Source organism: Ptiloglossa arizonensis, chromosome 5, assembly GCF_051014685.1.
Source record: "Ptiloglossa arizonensis isolate GNS036 chromosome 5, iyPtiAriz1_principal, whole genome shotgun sequence".
In the NCBI taxonomy this organism is placed as follows: domain Eukaryota; kingdom Metazoa; phylum Arthropoda; class Insecta; order Hymenoptera; family Colletidae; genus Ptiloglossa; species Ptiloglossa arizonensis.
The window spans coordinates 21,538,999-21,561,600 of record NC_135052.1 but is presented as its reverse complement, the minus strand read 5'-3'; the positions used below and the strand labels follow the sequence as shown (position 1 = coordinate 21,561,600).

General features: G+C 39.3%; 1 protein-coding gene across 1 annotated transcript; it reads right to left on the bottom strand.

Annotated features, from left to right (window-relative positions):
- Positions 1 to 7,225: 7,225 nt before the first annotated feature.
- Serp (chitin deacetylase-like protein serp) lies at positions 7,226 to 19,118 on the bottom strand. The gene is made up of 5 exons (XM_076311764.1): positions 18,738 to 19,118; positions 11,696 to 12,097; positions 10,534 to 10,855; positions 9,767 to 10,066; positions 7,226 to 8,768 (listed from the first exon to the last, which is right to left on the bottom strand). The coding sequence occupies exons 1-5, from the start codon at positions 18,784 to 18,786 to the stop codon at positions 8,240 to 8,242; spliced, it is 1,602 nt and encodes a 533-aa protein (XP_076167879.1). The 5' UTR covers positions 18,787 to 19,118; the 3' UTR covers positions 7,226 to 8,239.
- Positions 19,119 to 22,602: the final 3,484 nt, after the last annotated feature.

Here is a 22,602-nt window from a genome sequence, read left to right as displayed (position 1 = left end):
GTTGAATATCAATATCTGCATTAATATATTATATTCAATATTTATACATTTAAAGTCAAACAGACTGACGAAAATTATAATAATTTCGTACGAGGGAGGTACTGTTCTAATTATTATTTTGAAAATTTAATTCGTTTGTTACAAATAAAATCCTGCAATTTATTGTAATTTGTGCTGTAATATTGCACAGTTGCACAAGTGTATATGTATATTTTTCTCGTTTTATTCATGATAGTTAGACGAAATTTATTTTTGAATTCTTGAAAATTTATCAATTCCTGTTTGTAATGTATATTTATTTAATCTGACACGTCTCGAGTGCTTTTATATGCTAACCCGTGTTTACGAGTCTCTCGCTAACGCGAACTTTATTCAAGGAAATGAAGAACACGGACGACACCTCGTTAAAGATTCATAATTCCCATTTCACTTTCCTCCGTAAAAATCTGATAAAAGAGTTGTCGAAATCGATCTCGGTATACGGTATATTACGAAACACGTAACATTCCCCCACTAGTTTATACGATTTTGTCACCGATCAGAAGCAGACGACTTGCATAAACTCTTCAAAAATTTTATCGAGAAATATTCTCTCTTAACATCTTTATTACGCAAATTAGAAGAAAGTGTTCATCCCACACCGGAGTAGTTTTGTAAAGGCGAGTTTCTATGACTACAGTGGACAATTAAAATTCAAGAAAAATTTCATAAAGGCAAGGTTCTATGACTACAGTGGAAAATCAAAATTTAAGAAAAATTTCATAAAAGTGAGTTTCTATGAGTACAGTGGGAAATCAAAGTATAAGAAAGATTTTGTAAAGGCGAGTTTCTATGACTGCAGTGGAAAATCAAAATCTAAGAAAGATTTTGTAAAGACAAGTTTCTATGACTGCAATGGAAAAATAAAATTTAAGAAAAATTTCGTAAAGACAAGTTTCTATGACTGCAATGGAAAAACAAAATTTGAGAAAAATTTCTTAAAGGCGAGTTTCTATGAGTACAGTGGAAAATAAAAAATTTAAGAAAGATTTGGTAAAGGCAAATTTCTATGACTACAGTGGGAAATAAAAATCTAAGAAAAATTTCATAAAGGCGAGTTTCTATGACAGCAGCGAGAAATGAAAACTTAAGAAACAGAAGTGAAATATATTTATAAATAACGATGAAACGTTCAACGGTTCGAACCAATTTTTCCACACTACATCGAATTGCTTTCTTTCCTTTTTCTTTTCTTTTCTTCGAAGAAGTGGTGCACTTTCGCGTTCGTTTCCATCGAGAAGGGATTCCAGCCGCCGACAGGCACCGGTTGGGATCGTCGCGGAATGGAAACGATGCATGAACGACGACGAAAGAAAGGCTGCATCGGAATGCAAGAGTCGCAGCGTACCGCCAAGCGTCCGTTGGTATTTCACGAGGTTACCATGGTTTTTCCATCGTGTCCTTTCTTTCTCTGTTTCTTGGCCACACGGAAAATAACGGTACCCGGTATGCAAAACGGCGACTCGTAAGTTTCTGTTCGACGCGCGCCAGAGCACGGCCGAGTTGTCGACGATGACTTATCGCAATCGGCGAGTTAATCGGCTGCCATTGTAATTTCATCGTTCCACGACCAGCGTTCCCGCTACCGTGCCATTAAGTGCCGTTTTGCTTTCACGATCGACGGAGATCGGCTCCGCTCTTTATTCGCTGGAAACATCGACGCAAATAGAATCTGCCATAACTTCGAGTACACCTAACTAACCTTCGAACTGTACGATTTCGATTTAATAAGATGGACAAATTTAAGGAAATGTGTCCAGTTGTTTCACCAAACGTTTCATTTCGATCTTAGTCTGATTTTATTATTTTTTTTAATTTTTTATATTTCAGTGCAGGAAAAACTTTGAAAGGAAAATATATTGTATGAAAATTATATTAATTATTGGAATATATGATGTATATATTTTTTAGTCGGAGAGTAATTTTCCTTTCTTTTTTTGCAATTTTACAGGCACATGTTTCTATATTGCATATATATATTTTTCTTATTTTTATTCTTTTCGTTTTCATTTATTTAAATATATCACTTTTATATCATTCTTATTGTGTCGTTTTTCAGGATGTGTATACTATTTTCAGAGGTGTGTGTACTTTGTCTATTTACCGTTACTTTTGTAGATTAATTTCTCTTCTTTTAATTTTTGCACGTACATTTTCGGTGCAGTAAAAAGTGTACCATTATAGATTTTTAAATACCAATAAAATTTCAATTTTGATGATAAATTTCATCGAAACAAAGCCATTAACTTCTCCGGAACAAAATAAAATTCCATTTTCGTACATATAGTAACATTTTATGTTACGTTTTGCAAATCTATAAAGATTGCGATAAACGAGAAAGTAAATCGTTCATTTTACATTGGGAAATTGAGTTTTCAATCTCGAAACTTACGTCCTGATTTTCTTCGTAGATAGATATTACATTCTAAAAATAATTGTAAAATTTTTTTACACGGATTATCAGTTTCGATTTATACGGAACTGTTACGAAACCAATATACCGTGTACACGAGTGTTAGACGTATTATTAGTTTCAATACGTTCTTTCGTGCTTTAGTTGAAGTTCCGTGTCATTTATTTTTTCGTCTCAACCGATGACACGATTACCAAAGAGTTTATTAAATGCTCATTCCAAAGAGTTTATTAAATTCTCATTCGATAAAAGCTGCAACATTATGATATCTACACGTAATCAGTACGTACTACATTTATGTTGCTGAACCTACACTGCTTTATCTAATCTTACACTTTACACTATACACGTGTCACCAAGGTGCAGCACAATGCAATCAGTGCAACACCTGTTGCATACAAAGAGTGTAACCCATTAACAATAGATACAATAATTACTGTATTCTTCCTGTCGCGTACAATTAGCACAATCTCTACATTAATCACATCTACTATTTTCAAACATACATTATGCAACATGTGAGCAACACAATACATAGTAGATGTAGAAAATACTACGTTCTCAATATATTTACACCAATGAATTTTATCCATTCAGTAACCTGTCCGTGTGATATAAATATACGACAAAGTAAATCGTACACGTATTGGATTAGTTATTTGTTTACTGAAAAATTGGAAATATTTCCACTTTTCATGGAATTTAGTAGAGAATATACGAAAATTACTTGTGAAGTAAAATGATCGTGTCAATTCTGTATTTTCAGAAACAATAATTATTATCACTTTGTAATCTCTGACTCGAATCAAGATGCACGTTCCTGAAACGCGTATCTACGAAATGCATTTTCTCACGGAACTTTCCCGATAGTTCGTTCTCGAATCCTTGACCATTGTTTCGTTCTAAAAACGTTGTTTTCTTCCGCGGAGCTTGTCCTCGAACGCGCGTGAATTCCTTTGGTGTCGAATAGATATCGAGAAACATTTCTCAAAGGCGTTGTGCATCATACCGTCGGTTTCGCGTGGCCCGCGTTTCAGAAATCCGTAATATTTCACTGTCAGAACCTTTTACAAATACTATCCTTTCGTGTAACCTTGTTTATCCACGTTGTCCCCCGCGGTGAACGCTGCACTTCCATTCGCGCAAGGTTACCGTAGGAAACGATTATTTTAGTCAGCCTTTATGTTAGCAGACACCGTCTACTGTTGGCGCCCGAGAAGAATGCCGATGTGTCACTAATGGTGTCTATTAATTCTTTCCATTTAAGCGGAGAGTCAACAGCTCCTTTCGGCCGTGGTGTCTTGCTTTATGGCAGGGCTGGTGAGCTTTCCGCTTAAACGGAGAGAATTAATGGAACCTGGCTGTGACAGCATTCATCTCCAGTGTGCAGTGTACATTAGGATCTGCGAGTAAATGTCGCATATGTACATTGTGTACAAATATTTGTACTCGTGTGGTATTCGAGTTTCTCGATACGAAAATTTTATCGGCAGATTCTCCATTTGCACTTTGCAGGTACGATACTGTATTCTTAACTGTAGAGAATTTAAATATTCACGTTTAAAAAGTACGATGCACTTCACAGGGAGTCAAAGGGAGTCAAAGGGATGAAATGTTCGAGTTATCGGATTCCAATGCTGTGTAATTTTATCAAAAATTTTTTAATACACCGGTGCTCTTGTGTTTCGTGGAATTTTGTACAGAAGACGCGAAAATTATCTATGAAGTGAAATTATTGTGGCGATTCTATTGAAATAATTGGCGAGGTAAAAAGTTTTGAGCGTTTTTCGATAGATGGCTTCAGGGAGCCATATCTCACGATGCATACGTTGCATCTTGTCATTGTGTAGTGCGAATTAAAGACGACGTGAAGCTTTGAAAAAAGTTCTGCGACAGTTTTTTGTTTAGTGGATAACTGGAAACATTGCCACTTTTCATGGAATTTAATAGAGAAGATATTAAAATTACCTATGAAGTAAAATTATTGTGTCTATTCTATAGAAATATATTATTTTATGGAATTTAGTACTGATGATATGAAAATTGGCTGTGAAGTAAAATTATTGTGTCAATTTTATGGAAATATATTATTTAATAAAATTTAATACAAAAGACATAAAAATTACCTGTGAAGTAAAATTACTGTGTCAATTCTATAGAAATATATTATTTAATGGAATTTAGTAGAGATGATACGAAAATTGACTGTGAAGTAAAATTATTGTGTCAATTCTATAGAAATATATTATTTAATGGAATTTAGTAGAGATGATACGAAAATTGGCTGTGAAGTAAAATTATTGTGTCAATTCTATAGAAATATATTATTTCATGGAATTTAGTAGAAAAGATAGGAAAATTGGTTGTGAAGTAAAATTATTGTATCAATTCTATAGAAATATATTATTTAATGGAATTTAGCACAGAAGATACGAAAATTACCTATCAAGTAAAATTATTGTATCAATTCTATAGAAATGTATTATTTTATGGAATTTAGTACAGAACACTTGAAAATTACCTGTGAAGTGAAATTATTGTCAATTCTATACAAGTGCATTATTTAATGCAATTTAGTACAGAAGATACGAAAATTACCTATGAAGTAAAATTATTGTATCAATTCTATAGAAATATATTATTTAATGGAATTTAGTACAGAACACTTGAAAATTACCTGTGAAGTAAAATTATTGTCAATTCTACACAAGTGCATTATTTCATGGAATTTAGTACAGAAGACACGAAAATTACCTACTAAGTAAAATTATTATATCAATTCTATAGAAATCGAGAGACAATACTGGTACAAGTTCTTAAAATCCCCTCTCCCGATTTCCAATTATTACATAAAAAATTTGAGAACAGATTGTCGCGATTAATCAGTTAAAACAACTCCGTGAAGAAAAATACACACTCACGACCAATTAAAAATACCCATACGGTGCACAAAGCAGATTAGCTGTGTCGGATTGTTTCACGAAACCCGTTGAAATTGAAACCCGACTACATTATACGCGCACCTTTCTACGTCTCGGTTCTGAATACAGAATCGTCAAGTCGATTCCAGACTTTTGAACGTCAGTGTACAGCAACGTGTACACTAAATCGACCGAAAATTACCGGACCTTGGCCACCGTCACCCCGATCGTACCACAGCCAGAAAACCTCGCGTTACAGCGCGACAGAAAGGTCCTTTCTCGTAACCTACAAGCCCGAAGAATGCAGTCGGCGTTTTCTCGGCCACAGTCTTCGAGCCTTCGAACTGTCCACGATGCTGGCCACGTACTCGCGACGCCGTTCTAATTTCCAGCAACGAAAACCGACAGTTCGTTTCGCCCTGAAACGAAAACCACCGTAGCTACCACGAGGCTTGGTCTCGACACCCTCCTTGGTAGCTCTTAACTGTTCAATGCTGCATATTTCGTCACTGTGATACATCGTTACCGATGCTAGCGATCCGACCGTAATGCACGTTGCACCGCGTAACCTGGACATGAAAACAGCGGTGCAACGATCTCGAGAAACGAACACGAAGAATGACGTCTGATCGTTAGGTCGTAAGATCAAGCTGTCAATCGAGGTCAAGCTGAATTGGAGTAAATTGATCAAGTGATCTTAACAGCCGGTACACACCAAGTATTAGATTCTTTTATTTCGTCACGAGTAGATTGCACTTACGTTTCAATTTCAAACTATGGTACACGGTTCTGGTGTCCGGTCACGCTGGACAGATTGCTTCCTCGTTTTACTCAAACACCTACAAACGTGAAAGAATGGAACATCGATCCAACTCTTTCACGAGAGAGATGGATCGATGATTTTGTTGAGTGGGATCGGTACCGATCCCTCGTACGATATTTTCGTCCTCCTGGTTGAATTCGAAGCGTCGGAGGCCTTAATCGTGTCACGTGGCAATTACGTTCGCGTTTCAATTTCAACCGTGAACCATGCTTTCAGCTACCGGGCACGTTGCTAGACGCGACGCTTCCTTCGATTTAAGACCGTCAGGTGTCGACGGAACGAAGACAGAAAATAGCACATCCTTTCACTGGATCGAGAGATCTAGGTGTCTCGGCCGAGATCGAGCGGAATTGAAGCCAGTTATTCAAATGATCTCGGACGCTTCAATTTGTACACGTAAATTGTACACGTTCGCGATTACAATTTCAACCAGAACCCGCTTTCTAGCACTTGCTCGTGTTACAAGTAGCGATGTAACGTCACCTATCTTCGAGACCATTGCAACGAAACGAATATGGCGATCTGTCAATTGACAGGACGAAATCAAAGAGAACCAATTGTACAACTGATCTCACTTCTCTGTATTCATTTCGCACGTCGAATACTCTGTACTCAGTCGAACAACTGGACTCAGTTATACTCGAACAACTGGATAATTAATAATTTTAACCGGAAATTCGCATCGAGCACCTGGACACTCGAAAGCAAGAACGTGAAGCTTCTATCCTTTGTTAAAGACCACGAGAAACGAATATGAAAAGTAACATGGTAACGTTCAATCGAGACATCTACCTGTTAGACGCGGTCGATCGTTATCGGAGCGGATCGAACGTCAGTGGAACAGTTCGGTGACCCAGCTTGGCAACAAAAGAGTGAGTCTGAACTTGACAGTCGAGATTCTAACGCTCCGAACCTGTTCCACTTTCTTCGTTGACGCGACACGCGCCCGTTGGGTGATCAGGGTTGGGAATAAACACGAGTCCGTGGTATTTCGCAAGTTTCTCTTTTATTAAAGGTTCCTCTCGGCAATTGATAGTATCACTTAGCTTTAAAAATGTACATACGTATTATTTAATATTTATATATATAATATATATATATATATGTGTGTATTTATATATATTTATATATATATATTTATATAAGTTTGGCTGACCCTTAGAAAAATAAGGGTGTCCGCCCCTTAAAGTGGGAGTAGTTTTGGCGGTCGCTGAGGGATCATCGATTTTCCTGGGGGAACAGGACACCAGCCCGGTTTTCTAGCTAATCCGTCGTGTCCTTTCGAGGAGGCAGGAATACTTCGGGTGGTGGGGGTTCGGGGGGTCGGGGCAGGGGGCAGGGACGGGACACGCGTTTATATTACAAAATACGAGGCAATCCTCGCGGACCCGTCTAAGCGGACCCGCCATTTCTCTCCGTCGGTTCATGATAGGCCAGGGACAGATACTGTTTGGAGTCCGTCGCGGGCTGGAAATGAATGTGTCTCGTCGTCGTCAAGTTCGTCGTCCTGGTCGTTGAATCTCGGGGCGTTCGATACTTATCACAGATCGCTGGTGACGTGACGGACGGTTTTCGTGAGCCGATCTTGGGACAGGGGATATGCGTTGGGGTAGGGTAGTAGGGCAGGGAGAGGTTCGTTCTCGTTTCCATCGACGGTGGGGCGACCATTGCCCGGTACATCCCTATCTGGATACCTGTGGACGTCGTTCTCAATCCTCGTTGACACCTCCATGCGGCTGAAGTGCGCCGATCCGGCTGTGTGTTACCCCATCGTAACCTGTACCCAGTACCGACTCCCCTATCGTCCCCTCGGATCGAAAACATGGCCGACGACCCCACGTCCACCGTGAAACTGGTGAAGACCGATTGGCCGATGGCTAGGCGAGGGAATAAGGGGGAGGTGGAACAGGTGAGGGAACACCCGGGGTGTTTGATCGGAGGAATATAAAAGAAAAAGGTGAACGCCCAAAACGACAGGCAAGAGCAGTGTCAGAGGGTTTGACTTAGACGAGATATGGGGGATAACGCGACGACGAATGCGACCTAGAAGAAGCCGTCACCGGTCGGATCGTTCACCCAGGGGTAGTTGTTGGGACAACGGACGCAGGTCTGCAGGTTGATGGTCTCTCCGGGTACCTCTTTCGATGTCAGCTTGCAGGTATGGGGCACCCAGCAGGCAGGGTTCCCGTCCACCACGCACTTCTCCCTCCAGGGCTCGAAGTTCTTCGATTCGGTCACCGTGCGCGGGTTCTGGATCCATTGGATCACCTGGGTCATCGTCACGAAGTAGACGTCGTTGTGGTTGGACAGAATCTCGTCGATCCAGTAGAGGAACGCGTCCAAGAACTCGGGATTGTTCTTCAACCAGGCGGCGTGGAAGTAGAGACCCAACGGGGCACGGTTCTGCTCGTAATGGCGGTCGAAGTTGTGGTTCAGGAAGTTGTAGAACTGGTCACCGGTAAGGATGTTGCTACACGAGTCCACCATCGCGCAACCGGGCAGGTACTCGTCGTTCTGGGGATCCTCGCGGCGATCCAATTCGTTCATCACCATCTCCCAGACTGCGTGCGACCTGGGGAACAGATTCGTGAACTGGGTTTTGGGGAAGTGGGCACTTCGGTGGAGGTTGATCTTTGAGAGTCTGGTATCGAAGTGCGTTGATAACGAGAATGTTAGGATCTTCTCTATTGGGTCATACGTACACTTGTGAAAATGACAGGAAGTTGAGGATTGGATGATACGTTCCAATTGTTGTAAATCACTCGTAAGTTAGCATGCAACAAATTTGTGAACAGATTCGTGAACTGGGTTTTGGGCAAGTGGGCACTTCGGTGGAGGTTGATCTTTGAGAGTCTGGTATCGAAGTGCATTGATAACGACAATCTCTATTGTGTCATACATACACTTGTGAAAATGACAGGAAGTTAAGAATTGGATGATACGTTCCAATTATTGTAAATCTCTCGTAAGATAGCATACAACAAATTCGTGAACTGGGTATTGGGCAAGTGGGCACTTCGATGGAGGTTGATCTTTGAGAGGCTGGTATCGAAGTGCGTTGATAACGAGAATGTTAGGATCTTCTCTATTGTGTCATACGTACACTTGTGAAAATGACACGAAGTAAAGGATTGGATGATACGTTCCAATTGTTGTAAATCTCTCGTAAGTTCACATGCAACAAATTCGAGAACAGATTCGTGAAGTAGGTTTTGGAGAAGTGGGCACTTTGATGCAGGCTGATCTTCGATAGGCTAGTATCGAAGTGCATTGATAACGAGAATGTTAGAATCTTCTGTATATACACTTGTGAAAATGACAGGAAGTTAAGGATTGAATGATTTGACACGTGGACACGTGTCGCTGGAAACACACTGCGAAAGGAACGAAGCGAAATTGACGATACGTTCCAATTATTGTAAATCTCTCGTAAGTTGGCATACTGCCAATTAAGCTAGCAATTTTGAAACGTTGTGCCAAGAAGTGAAACATATTCACACCGGAGTTGGGAGGCACTGACGTAACCGTGTTAGTCGTCCAATTTTTTGAAATTGAAATTTACGAGATTACCTTGTGGGGCAGTGTTGGAGGTTTCCATGGCAGCGATGGGGCATTCTGAAGTACATGGTGTAGGGCCAGAGTGGTGGGTTGTTCAATGCCGCGGTGATGGTGGAGTCGTAGAGGAACGCCTGTTCCTCCATCATGGTGAACTGATTGTTCCCACCGACTCGTAGATACGGTGCTCTCACACCGACCACGCTGTTGTCGGTCAGGTTGGCGAACTTCTCGGCAATGATCCTCATGCCGGCCATCTCCTTGGCCCAGTCATCGACAGTGGCGTCGGACCAGAAGCGTTCGTCGTCGTTATGACTTGAAACAGAAGCAGTCGCCTCTGGGTTAACGCTGACTTTAGGGATACTGGATCCACGAATATGTGAATCTTGGAGTACTATTTTCATTTGATCTAAACACTTAAACCTAAACACTAGACCTGAAATAAGTGAATCTTTGATACCAAGAAAGACTGATCACTTGGAGTATTATTTTCATTTGATCTAATCACTTAGACCTAAACACTAGACCTCAAATAAGTGAATCTTTGATACCAAAAAGACTGATCATTCGAAGTGCTATTGTCATTCAATCTAGAAACTCAGACCTAAACACTAGACCCCAAATAAGTGAATCTTTGATACCAAGAATCAAATATTTTTATTCAAATTAGAAACTTAGATCTGACCACTTCAGTCTGATAGATCATCGTCGGGAATGAGTCGTTGGAAACGATTATTTAAAATTTTTGCGTTGCTGTTAGAGTACAAGGGACATGTTCTTACGAGATAGAGTGAACAGCGATCTCGTGTCCTTTCCTGTGCATTTCCTGGACAGCCGAGTAGTTGGTGTACTTGTGGGAGACGAAGAAGGTGGACTTCATGTCGCAACCGTTAGGGTTCTTGCGTTTCCCGTTGAAGATCTCTTTGTAGAGACCGATGTTATTATTGTTGATGGCGTCATCGAAGGTGATCGTGATCATCTGCGGCACGTCCTTCGGCGGTAGATCGCCAGGGATCGTGGTGCCGTCCTCCGAACAGAAACAATCGGGAAGAACACAGACTACGGGGTCACATGGTGGCGCCCTGTTGGGATCGTTGTCCATGTCTGGAATTTTTACGACCAAGATTGTTTCTTGGGTGCTGTCTACTCGAATACTCCTCAGAGAGCGATTAACCGAGTACCGCAAATGCTGAAGTAACGATAAAATTAAAAATGGAACACTGACGATGAGGTTAGGTTGAATACTTCATTTCGTACTGTATGTAATTCCGAATACAGATACAGTATTATGAATATTATTATTAGCATCAGTACCAAGTAATGAGACACTAAAATTTCCCCTCACAATTCCTCAAAAAAATTTCAAATCCTTTAAGCTTCTACCCAACATTACATTCTACTCTATGATAAATCTCCAATAACTCACATCGTAGAATCAAGTATTTCTCGAGTATTATACTACTATATGCTGGCCAAAAGTTGATTACTGTATGTAATAATTCCGAATACAGCTACATTATTATTAATATTATTATTATCATCATTACCAAGTAACGAGACACTAAAATTTCCCCTCACAATTCCTCAACAAAATTTCAAATCCATCAAGGTTCTACCCAACATTACATTCTACTCTATGATGAATCTCCAATAATAGAATCAAGTATTTCTCGAATACTACACTTGTCAAAATTTAATTACTGTATGTAATAATTCGGAATACAGCTACATTATTATTAATATTAATATTATCATCATTACCAAGTAACGAGACACTAAAATTTCCCCTCACAATTCCTCAAAAAAATTTCAAATCCATCAAGCTTCTACCCAACATTACATTCTACTCCATGATAAATCCCCGATAATAGAATCAAGTATTTCTCGAGTACTACGCTAGTCAGAAGTAACGAAACTCACCAAAAATTGAATTCTTCTACTCACCACAAATGTTTTCATCGGATCCATCGGCACAGTCCTTCTCACCGTTGCAGAACAGTCCCCTCTCGATACAAGAGCCATCACCACAGGCGAGGAAACCGTCCTGGCAGAGCGGTTCCTCGGTGTAGAGCAGCGGCTTGGCTTTCCTCTCCTTGTTCTTCAATTTGCAATTATTCACCGAGTCCTTCCAATCGCACGTCTGCTTGTCAATGTCGAAGTACAATCCAGCGGGACACCTGATCGCCTGGAGACCAGAGCTTGTGCACTGGATCACGTCACGACAATTGTCACCCTCTCCAGCCACCAGTCTGAACCACTCCCCGGCATCCTTGTCCTTGCAGATCTCGCTCTCGAAGCTCTCCTCCTTTTTGGCATCTTCTTGCCGCTTCACACGCTCCGCGCCCTCTAAAATTACAGCGTTCGTCGCTTTCTTTAGGAAGAAGACTTTCGTCTGTGAAATGAACTTGGATAATGGGAGACAATATGGGATTTTTGAAGGGAGATAACTGACTGTAAGGGAATTAGGTACAGAGTTGATTTTTATTGGTGAGGATTGAATAGGATGTTGAGGTGCTATGGGATGTTAGAGGTTAGAATGAAGGACATCATGGAGGATTTGAAATCTTTGTTTTTTATGTAAGTTAATTTTAACACCAGCTAGCAAGAGTATTCGTTAAATGTTTTAGGGAGAATATATATGTGGGTGTAGATTTTGTTCACTGTTAATTATTAGTTATTTTCTATAGAAATATATTGACATTTGTTTACTGACACTTATTATTCCAGTGTATGTGTGTGTGTAGACTTTGTTCACTGTTAATTATTAGTTATGTTCTATAGAAATATATTGACATTTGTTTACTGACACTTATTATTCCAGTGTATGTGTGTGTGTAGACTTTGTTCACTGTTAATTATTAGTTATGTTCTATAGAAATATATTGATATTTATTCACTGACACTTATTAGTACAGTAGCATTCTTTACTGTGAATTTAGGTAACATCAAATTAATTAATATTTTGGAAACATTACTATAAACAAAATTTATCTACAAAAGAAAAATTTAGCGAGAGGCACTACTTTAAATATTTAATTTTTTTTACAATAGTATGCAATATCGATATTTAATTTCATGTGATAATTAATCCCACTTGTATTTGGTGTGATAAATATTTCATAAAAAATCTACCAGTCAATACAAGTACTCAATTTGCAAACTAAATTTGCATTCGACCTGGAATAAAATTTTTCACGTCGATTCAAAACATTGGAAACTTTGTTGTTTTCGTACGTGACAACACTTACAATTATTATTTTAAAATATTTCAAATATTCTTCCTCCAGGAATGAACCGAAAATGTACAATAAAATTTTTTCTAGAAAGCTTTCTTTTCGAGATAATAAATTTTGAAAACAATTTGGGCATGCGCCAATTCAAGTAAAACGCAGCATAATGCACACATCACGGATGTTTATCATGCTCGTGCATAATACACAGATTCGTTTACAAACTTATCCTCAAAAATTGAATCTAAAAATATCAACATTCGAACTTAACCCACGTATGTTCAAAATCGATTATCTCGAGAAGTGGAGCATGATGAAACAAAATTTGATTTTCCATGTAAATTTATCTTTCAACAAAGAATACTCAGAATACTCTCTTCGTTCGCACGACGAATTACAAAACAACCTGTACGTAAACAAAAACTACTTTCATTTCTCCTAGATATACGTAAGCTTCTAGAAAAATTAGTATCTTATCTCGACCCTGTTTCTCATTTCTACGATTATTGGCACCGTAAATAAAAATGTACGTCTCGTTTAATTTCCTCCAGAGTCTCCTCGAACATTGTTTGAACAACCACTGTGAAATTTCGAGATACACACGATGACGTAACCGCGAGAATATCAGTTGCGAGATTATGGAAAGCGAGAGATTAGTGCCGATACAAACTTAGCTCGTAGTTATTCATTCCGTCGATCGATAGAGTTGCCAAACTGCATCTCATGAAAACCGATCGTAGATTACGTATGTACTAATAACGCATTCTGTCTCGTTTCACGTTACTCATTCCTCAACACGAAGAACCCCGATTAAATTTTTTTCGCGATCACGTCAATCACTCGTACACAATTCTTTCTTATTTGATATCTCGTTAATCGCTCGTACATAATTCTTTCTTATTTTGTATCTCGTTAATCGCTCGTATTTAATTCTTTTCTTTAATATCACACGTACCCTAGACGGAAGTGAAAACCAATCTTATTATTTACGTAACAGGTGCGTTATAAATGTGCCTCGTGTGATTCGATCAATATTTATCTCTGCTACGTAACTCTTCCAGATAATACAATAAAATTAGAAGCCTATAATAGAAATATTAATTCCTTTCTACGATACGGATTGCCTCACTGTAAACAAATCCTTCCGATTATAGATCATTCGCACGTACACTCGCAAAACACGAATACACTTGAGTAACAGGCACATCGAGAATATTTATTCCTGTGCAATTAACGAGGTGATTAAAATTCTATAAGAACGTGAAGATAAGATCGAAGAGGAACGTCGATCGTTGAAAATTGATCGATCGAAACAGAATATAATTCGAAGGTGAGCAAAAATGAGGATGTACAAGATACGGTTCGTTGTCGGTGATAAAATTTAGTGAATAATTGTTAAACAATTTTCCAGATATGAGTGTCAGGTTTTACCCGAGTTCCGAGCATTGTTTCGGTTAAATTCGTTTAACGATCGAAGGAAACGCTTTCGACGTGAAAGCGGTGGCAAACTGTATATTTTTACATGCGGGGAAGCACGTGTTGCTTTCTTCTTTTTGCAGTTTGGAGCCCGTGTTAATTTTATATATGTATGTATGTATATATATATATATCAAAGCTACGGAACGGAGAAAGCTGTTTCGTGCCACTCGATTGACATTGTTTTATTGGCGGCACGTACCAAATCGAATCTGTGCTTTATACGGTCATCGAAAACAATTCCACGGTCTTGCAATCTTGTACGATGATCACGGTGAATCGCGTTCGTCGATGAAGAAGACACCTGGTTGAGTTATTCCTTGAACGATCGTCGCTCTCGAGAGAAAGTCCCGATCCTGTCGAAGGAGTTCCGCGAAGAAGGTCGATTCGATTGCTTCTGCGGAGTGGGAAGTCCGTCGAGTGAAAATTTTAGAAACATTTCAACGTGGAAAAGACCGTTCACTGTACCGAGAAATCGAACAAACGTTGATGAATAAATGTTGAATGGTTTTTCCATGAGAAGGAAACGAATCTTCGAGTCGAGACGGGAAGGTAGCAATGTGTAGCGGTTTGGAGCAGTGTGAGATGGAGAATGGTGAACGAATTAACAGGTTTGGGTTGGATGATTGATTTGGGTAATTTGAAACTTCGGGAGCAGAGAAGTGAGGAATATTAAAAATTTTCGAAGAAAAGTACAAACGTTCAAAGATGGTGAAATGAACGAAATATGGAAGAAATCATGGAGTGAGTATAAAATCGAAAGGGATAAAAAATTATGGAGCGAGTATAAAATTGAAAGGGACGAAAGATCATGTAGCGAGTATAAAATTGAAAGAGATAAAAAATCATGGGGCGAGTATGAAATTGAAAGGGACGAAAGATCATGGAGTGAGTATAAAATTTAAGGGACGAAAAATCATGGAGCGAATGTAAAATTGAAAGGGACGAAAAATTATGGAGTGAGTATAAAATTGAAAGGGACAAAAAATTATGGAGTGAGTATAAAATTGAAAGGGACGAAAATTCATGGAGCGAGTATGAAATTGAAAGGGACGAAAAATCATGGAGCGAGTATAAAATTGAAAGAGATAAAAAATCATGGAACGAGTATAAAATTGAAAGGGACGAAAAATCATGGAGCGAGTATGAAATTAAAAGGGACGAAAAATCATGGAACGAATATAAAATTGAAAGAGATAAAAAATCATGAAGTGAATATAAAATTAAAAGGGACGAAAAATCATCGAACGAATATAAAATTGAAAGGGACGAAAGATCATGGAGTGAGTATAAAATTGAAAGAAATAAAAAATTATGGAGCGAGTATAAAATTGAAAGGGATGAAAAATCATGGAGCGAGTATAAAATTGAAAGAAATAAAAAATTATGGAGCGAGTATAAAATTGAAAGGGATGAAAAATCATGGAGCGAGTATAAAATTGAAAGAAATAAAAAATTATGGAGCGAGTATAAAATTGAAAGGGACGAAAGATCATGTAGCGAGTATAAAATTGAAAGAGATAAAAAATCATGGAGCGAGTATAAAATTGAAAGGGACGAAAAATCATGGAGTGAGTTTCAACTTCGGTTGGAAAGACGTCGAACTGCGAGAAAAAAGAGTCAGTACACGCAAAGGAAAGTGAAATTCCTGAAGGTGGTCTAAAAGAGGAATGTCAACTCGTTCGTGCTACGAACGTGGGAGATGAAACGTTCGACGTGTCTCAGCAGCGACAAACTTTGATCCACCGAGACGCTTGGAAACTGAGCACGAGTACCGGCGAATTCAAAAACGAAGGTCTGGGTTAGGTCAAGAACAACTTCTGTGACGATCGCTCGGAGTCTCAGGTATGGGAAAGAAAAAGACTGGAACTTCGGGGAGTTTCAGAAACGGTGGTGTGCTACCACTCCGGATCTCCTTGAAAACCAAGGTACCTACAGGGTGATTCAACGAGGGATCGCGAGAACGATTGTTATGGTGAATTGAAATCGTCGAGCCTCGATTACAGGGAAATCGAGCGGATAGAAAATTTTCGAGGTGAAAAATTTACAAATATTCTCGCGAATCATTCTACAGGCGATTTCAAAATTGGAGAACGAGAATAATCGTTTCGAAGAGAGAACGATGATCTCTTACGATGATCAGACGACGAGAAGAATTTCTACAATAAGAATCGAACGCAGAGGATGAGAAGTGCAAAATTTTTAACTGGAATTTTTGGTTTTATTTAAGGGTTAAGCATTGTATAATTAATTCCAAGAGTGGTGTTCCACGAAAATTGTTTCGAACGTAACAGAGAGAATTGTTTCTCCTGTTAAAAATCCACTGAATAGAACAAAATTTAAAGAACGATTCTCGAATCCCTGAATTTCCTTGAAAATGAAGAATTCTACAGGTAACTTCAAAAGTAACGGTCCAGGAAAACTTTGACACCATTCGTCAAACGTAATTATAACGATCAATCTAACTCGCGATTCTTTTGGAAATAAAAACGAACTGAGCGATTTTCGAATGTCTAAATTTCCTCGAAAGTTGATCATTCTACAAGTAACTTCAAAAGCAACGGCCCAGGAAAGCTTTCAAATCCAACTCGCGATATTTTCAGAAAAAAAAATATGAAAAACAAACTGAGATTTCTGGTAATTTCTCTAGTACCTTAATCTTTCCATAGTAATTTCCACGGTGTCCAGAGAGGAGCACTCGAATTTCAAAAATCGAAGATTCATTCAAAATAAACCACGGAGCTCTCAATGATATTTAAAAAGTAATTTTCGAATATCTAAATTTCCTCAAAAGTTGACCATTCTACAAGTAACTTCAAAAGCAACGGTCCAGGAAAGCTTTCAAATCCAACTCGCGATATTTTCGAAAAAAAAAAAAAATGAAAAACGAACTGAAATTTCTGGTAATTTCTCCAGTACCCTAATCTTTACATAGTAATTTCCATAGTGTCCACAGAGGAGCACTTGAGTTTCAAAAACCGAAGCTTCGTTCAAAATAAACCACGGAGCTCTTAATGATATTTAAAAAACAATTTTCGAATATCTAAATTTCCTCGAAAATTGACCAGGATACATTTAAAAAATAATTTTCGAATATCTAAATTTCCTCAAAAGTTGACCATTCTACAAGTAACTTCAAAAGCAACGGTCCAGGAAAGCTTTCAAATTAAACTCGCGATATTTTCAGAAAAAAAAAGATTAAACAAACTGAAATTTCTGGTAATTTCTCCAGTACCCTAATCTTTCCATAGTAATTTCCATAGTGTCCAGAGAGGAGCATTCCAGTTTCAAAAAGCGAAGTCCCGTTCAAAGTGGAGCGCGGAGCACTCGATGGACAATTTCTACAGCTTCTCGGTCCCGTCGGGTCCGCGCGGCGCCACGACAAACGGGGAAAGTTGTGGGCCCCCCCACCCCGTTGTTTTTCAGGGCACGGCAGTGACGTCACCCATCCGGGACCAACCAGACCCAGAGGCTTTCACGCTCTAATCTCTTATGCAACCTGTCGTCTCCGTCGACCGTCAGAATCGTATTCTGGTTAGGATTTTCTCCCCGTTCGGTGGTGTCCCCGCGTACCGTGGAGCGTCTGCCCGGTTTCAAGACACCGCGGTGAACCGTGGCACGTATCGATTCGATCAACGTCGGGCGCACCGCTCGCCATTTTGGGGCCTCACGTGCACCGCTCGTGCGCCCGCTTCCGTTCGCGCTCGTTCCATGTAACACGGAATTTCACGCGGTGATTCGGTTGGCGGTTTTTTTTTATGCAACAGCCCCGGCGGTAGGTGCTCATTGGATAACCAGCGGTAATAGGAGAACAGTACCCGACCAATGACGTTCCCCGATCGTTTGGAAACCCATTTAGAAACTTGGCCGCGTCCGTGGCTACGGTACGCGGAGCGTGGAATTCCCAAACGAGTGGCCCGATGCCACGAGTACAGTGATCACGAATCGTTACCGATGGAAAAATCGCCATCACGGTGATCGCCATCTTCCCGAACGGGGACCGTAACAACCCTGGGCCCGTCTCCACGGTGATCGACAGAGGTCGAAAACCGGTCCCATATTGAAAATTCCCGCACGAATTCGAGAAACGACTCCATGTTCCCCGACGTTGCCATATTCCACTCTGGATCACTGTACGGGACACGGTTGGTTCGTCTCACCGATGTCTACGTCCCCCCGAATTTCATCCACCCTTCCCCCAAGGTGTCATCGACGTAACTCGCGGCTCTCGTACGATTTAAACGATCCAGCCGGGGTCGTTGATAGCTCGCATTACTCACCGGCGAAAGCGATCGCTGCCAACAACAGCAGCACCAGCGAGGACCTCATCCTCCTCTGACGGAAGGAGCTGGACTTCCTGTTCCCGATGAACGTTCCGTGGTCGTTACACGAGATCACCGTCGTATCCACGGGCCCTACTCGGTCACTCCTGCTCGAACGTGGCAAGCGAAATTAAGCGGGGACCGTAGTGACGGATGGCTGGGTGGGTGGTGGGGTACGGGTGGGGATCGAAACGAACGAGATCACGAATCTTCGTGACACCACTTCCGGAAGGTTGGCGACGATCTCCGGGCGCTCGCGGGCGCCGTACACGGGGATCCTTTGGTCTTCGTTCGGGGGGCCGGGTATCGCTTCAAGGACGCGGACCTTGAAGGTGTAGGTACCGCTCACGGACTGACTGAGGCCCGCCACTCGTCAGGCCTTATATTACCACCACCACTACGGACCGCGACGGACACCTCTCCCCCCATTTCGTGTCTTTGAACGCTGCGCCGTCTGTGCATGGGTCTATGGTGATCCAAGAGCCATTGGTTCGATTCTGCTGTCGGGATGCAATGGCGTAGAGGCCACTGTTTTTCGGGGACTCGGTGACCGAGATGGACACCATTCGATACGATACACGCCGAATTTTCACACGGTGAAATGCACGCTTGCAACGTTCGTACTGTCGAACAGTTCTTCGTACAAGGTGTAATTTTACTTTATAATTTCAATTGCAATTTTTATCGAGGGGAATAATAGTGTTTTTTGTTATTTGTAAATTTCATTCAGCTGAGAATCTTTTATTTTTATATTTATTTATTTCTACACGATAGTTTCTATTTTAATTTTGGCAACAATAGTAGTACTTTATTATTTGGATTGCAATTTTTATCGAGTGGAATAATAGTGTTTTTTGTAGTACTTTATAATTTGGATTGCAATTTTTATCGAGTGGAATAATAGTGTTTTTTGTAGTACTTTATAATTTGGATTACAATTTTTATCGAGTGAAATAATAGTGCTTTTTGTTATTTGTGAATTTCATTCAGGGGAGAATGTTTTACTTTTATACATTTTTGTATTTATTTATTTCTACACGTAGACTTTTGGCAACAGCAGTAGTGTTTTATAATTTGGATTGCAATTTTGATCGAGTGGAATAATAGTGTTTCTTGTAGTACTTTATAATTCGGATTACAATTTTTATCGAGTGAAATAACAGTGCTTTTTGTTATTTGTAAATTTCATTCAGGGGAGAATGTTTTATTTTTGTACATTTTTATATTTATTTATTTCTACACGATGACTTTTGGCAACAGCATTAGTGTTTTATTATTTGGGTTGCAATTTTTATTGAGTGAAATAATAGTGTTTTTTGTAATACTTTATAATTTGGATTACAATTTTTATCGAGTGAAATAATAGTGTCTTTTGTTACTTGTAAATTTCATTCAGCTGAGAATGTTTTATTTTTGTATATTTTCATATGTATTTATTTCTACACGATTCAATTCCACTTTTAATACCAACAAATCCTTTTGAAATGCTCAAAAAGTATAATTTTATAATTTAAACCTCTCAAAGGTGATCACTACTGGTCGAAAATACTAAATTGAAACGATTAATGGTTTGTTACGACTACAACGTTAGTAATAATAATAATTATTATTTCACTCGTTTTTGCTCGTTCAGGACTGGAATAAGGAAACTTGTTTCTATTTGAAATTTGTACGTTTCTTAGGCCTTTTCATATTAATAGCTACTTGTGTTATATAATAAAAATAATACTTTTTTATCGTGCCAGAATTATATACAATATGAAATTTGAGTATCGAGTAAAGAAAAAATAGTACATGGAAGTAAAGGTATATTTACACTTACGTGACAAAAGCAAGGTATCGTTATATACTGCAGGCAAAGTACAGCTATATTCTGCAACTCAGGATATGAATGCAAATGATTGTTGTCTATGTAGTACGTGCTTAAAGTAACGGCTATTAGTTTTTTTTTATATTCTCTTATTTTATCGCTTTTTGTATTACAATTTTAAGTATATTATACCTCATTTTATGTCTTTCCTTTATTTTATTTTATTGTACATTTTTTTATTTTGTATTTGTGTCTTGTATTATGTATTTTGTACCGAAGACTTCTTCCTTTAATGACGATAGTAATGTTATTAACCTAGTCCCGAAGTAAAAAAATATTTCAACAAAATATCGACGCGATATTTTGTTCGACCTGTAGCTCGATGCTTGATTATTCCAGCTCTGATGTACTAAGGTCTTTTATATATCTCTGGCCATGAAATGTATATATAAAATGTAGAGTCATCGTATGATTCGTCATATAGAATTTCGAAACCTGTATGATTAATTAACGAATGAATGTTTAAAGTTGACTTACTTCTCTAAAGAATGTTTTAATACAGACGTTCGAATGGATCGAAACAAACAAAATATTCGAGAGGGATATTTCAAGTACTCAAATTAATCTCTCTATAACAAAATTACCTTTTTAGTTACTTAAACCAAATTGTTTCCATCTAAACGAACACTATTGATCCTTTATACTCGAATGGCGTCTCTCGATCGCCAATTAATCCACCGTAATTTTTCTAATTTGTCTAATTTCCAAAAAAGAACTTTTCCCCAAAAAATACAAGATTCAAATTGATTCTACCATTTATTCTTACATTCGATTCAGAAGATCTCTTCGAGGTTTCCAGTTTCACGTACAAAGGAACGAATCGAGTTCAAAGGGTTAAAATGAACACACTATCGGGCAAATCTTCGCGGAGAAATAAAATTACAACCACGTATCGTTAACCATACGTTTCACAATGAAGATTGATCCACGATGCGATTGTCGAGTAATTAATTTCGCGTGTAGTAACATCCTTCCGTTTGTTCCTGAAAGCGCACAGCTGATCTGCTCCAGACACCAGTTGCTTCGACCAACTTGTTTCTACCTCTTTCCTCTAAATTTTACGAGTCGAAAGTTCCATATCGACACACCATCGGTCGAATTTACACCAGTGAGTTTATCGAGCAAATTGCCATAATTTCGGTTCGTAAACGGTGTCCTGCTGTACCTACTCGGCAGTAAAACACGACGATCGATGGAACGTTTACGAGCTGCATCGAACTTCGCCGTAAAACGCTATCGTTTACGAGGAAACGCGTTTCCAGGTTGAATTAAATCCCCACGAGACACGAGATAAGTTCGTTCCTCTATGAGTAGAATAGCTCGCAGAGATCGAGCGAGACGGTCCATCGGGATGAAAAATAAATGGTAGAAACGAGGAAAGGAAATTGGTCTACGGTTCGTTGATTGCATTGGAACTCGTCAATGGGTATCGATAGGGAAAAAATCGATGGAAAAACGGGATGGTGTAATTCGCGGGTTTTTTTTTTTTGCAACGAAGATTTTTACGTAACGAAGGAAACGCAGTTTTCCGTCGATTCGGAAACGCGGTAGCCATTGCGTCGAAAGTGAAACGAGCTCGAATGCAACTGCATTCGTTGTGCAGCGAGGGGGTCATCGATGCGACGAATCCTGGAATCTGACGAGGAGAGATACATAGTTTACTGAACCGAGTTCGCTATTGGTGAGATTTATTGGCTGTCTTGTGCCCCGATGAACGATTATTTTGTCACGGAGGATTTGTAGATATTTGTGATTTAATTTCGAGAGTGCAATTACGAATACTCGAAGACCGAAGTAGTTCAACGGTGGCGATTCGTTTGCATTGCGATTAAGTATAGTGAACGTGACGATTGTGATCACTGGTATTTTCTGTATTCACTGTCATTTTAGAGGTATATCTAATGTAGTACACGTGACACAGATTTATACCTTAGAGCTATACTGTGGTATAGT